The sequence below is a fragment of the Tupaia chinensis genome, unplaced genomic scaffold (genome assembly GCF_000334495.1).
Source record: "Tupaia chinensis unplaced genomic scaffold, TupChi_1.0 Scaffold000231_2, whole genome shotgun sequence".
In the NCBI taxonomy this organism is placed as follows: Eukaryota; Metazoa; Chordata; class Mammalia; order Scandentia; family Tupaiidae; genus Tupaia; species Tupaia belangeri.
In genome coordinates this window covers 3295813-3296719 of record NW_006159707.1, presented here as the reverse complement: position 1 = coordinate 3296719, position 907 = coordinate 3295813, and the positions used below count along the sequence as shown (strand labels likewise).

The 907-nt window shown below is 56.2% G+C and overlaps 1 protein-coding gene across 1 annotated transcript in view; it reads right to left on the bottom strand.

The window, feature by feature from the left end:
• USP31 (ubiquitin specific peptidase 31) overlaps positions 1 to 93 on the bottom strand; it is an 86227-nt gene extending 86134 nt beyond the window's left edge. The window contains exon 1 of the mRNA XM_006148317.2: positions 41 to 93. Within this exon, the coding sequence (XP_006148379.1) occupies positions 41 to 93 (53 nt within the window). The remainder of the gene's footprint in view (positions 1 to 40) is intronic.
• Positions 94 to 907: the final 814 nt, after the last annotated feature.

Below are 907 nucleotides of genomic sequence, written 5' to 3'. Positions count from 1 at the left end.
GGGCGGGCGCGCGCGCGGTCCGCCCAGCTGGGCCGCTCACGTGACTGGTCCCCGGCGCCGCCCTCCCAGCGCTGAAGCTGCTGCAGCCGCCATGTTGACTCTGGGAACGGAGTCTCCTCTCCGGCGGAATGCAGTGACTCGAGGGTCCGGGCGCTGTCTCGGCGTGTGAAGCCGTAAAGAGGCCATGTCTGGTGTGGGCACGGTCCAGTCGTGGAGGAGAACGCTGCGGTCGCTGCGGGTGATGGACTCCTTGGGTAGGACTCTAATCTTTGCCGCTCAGATGGCAGAAGCCTAGGCAATGCGCAAGCATCTGGATGACGCCTTTAACCGGCTCGTGGAAGAGCTGGGGGACATAACCCGGTCCTGAGCAAGTCGGCCCCGCCTGCCTCCCGAGGGACATGGCAGGACCCCACCAACCCCAGTGCCTTCGCAGAGCTTAGCTCGTCCTGGCGAGATCCTCTTCCAGGCTGCGTCTGTGGGTCCGAGTGGTGTGGTGTTACCTTCCTTTCCAGATCAGCCTTTAAAACTCCAGTGAGCTCTCCCTTCGTTTATTCATCCTTTCAGCAAATAGTTACTGAGCACAGGCTCTGTGCCAGGCACTGTGTTACACGCTGGAGACACTATAATGAGACTAACCGGTTTCTGTACCCTCCCACAACTTACACTCACTGGATGCTTACAACAGCTGCTGTTTCCTACATGATGCCAGCATGCATTATCTTCTTTAATCTTCAATTTAACACGGTTGAGATTAATGACGTTGTTACCCAGCTCAAACCCAGGTTTGATTTAAAACCCCTCGACTTGACCTCTCAGATAACAAGGGGCCAGGCCAGATGGGTCATAGCGATGAGTGAAGAATCCTGGTGTTTCAATCATCTCGTTGACCTAGGAGTACTTCAAATGC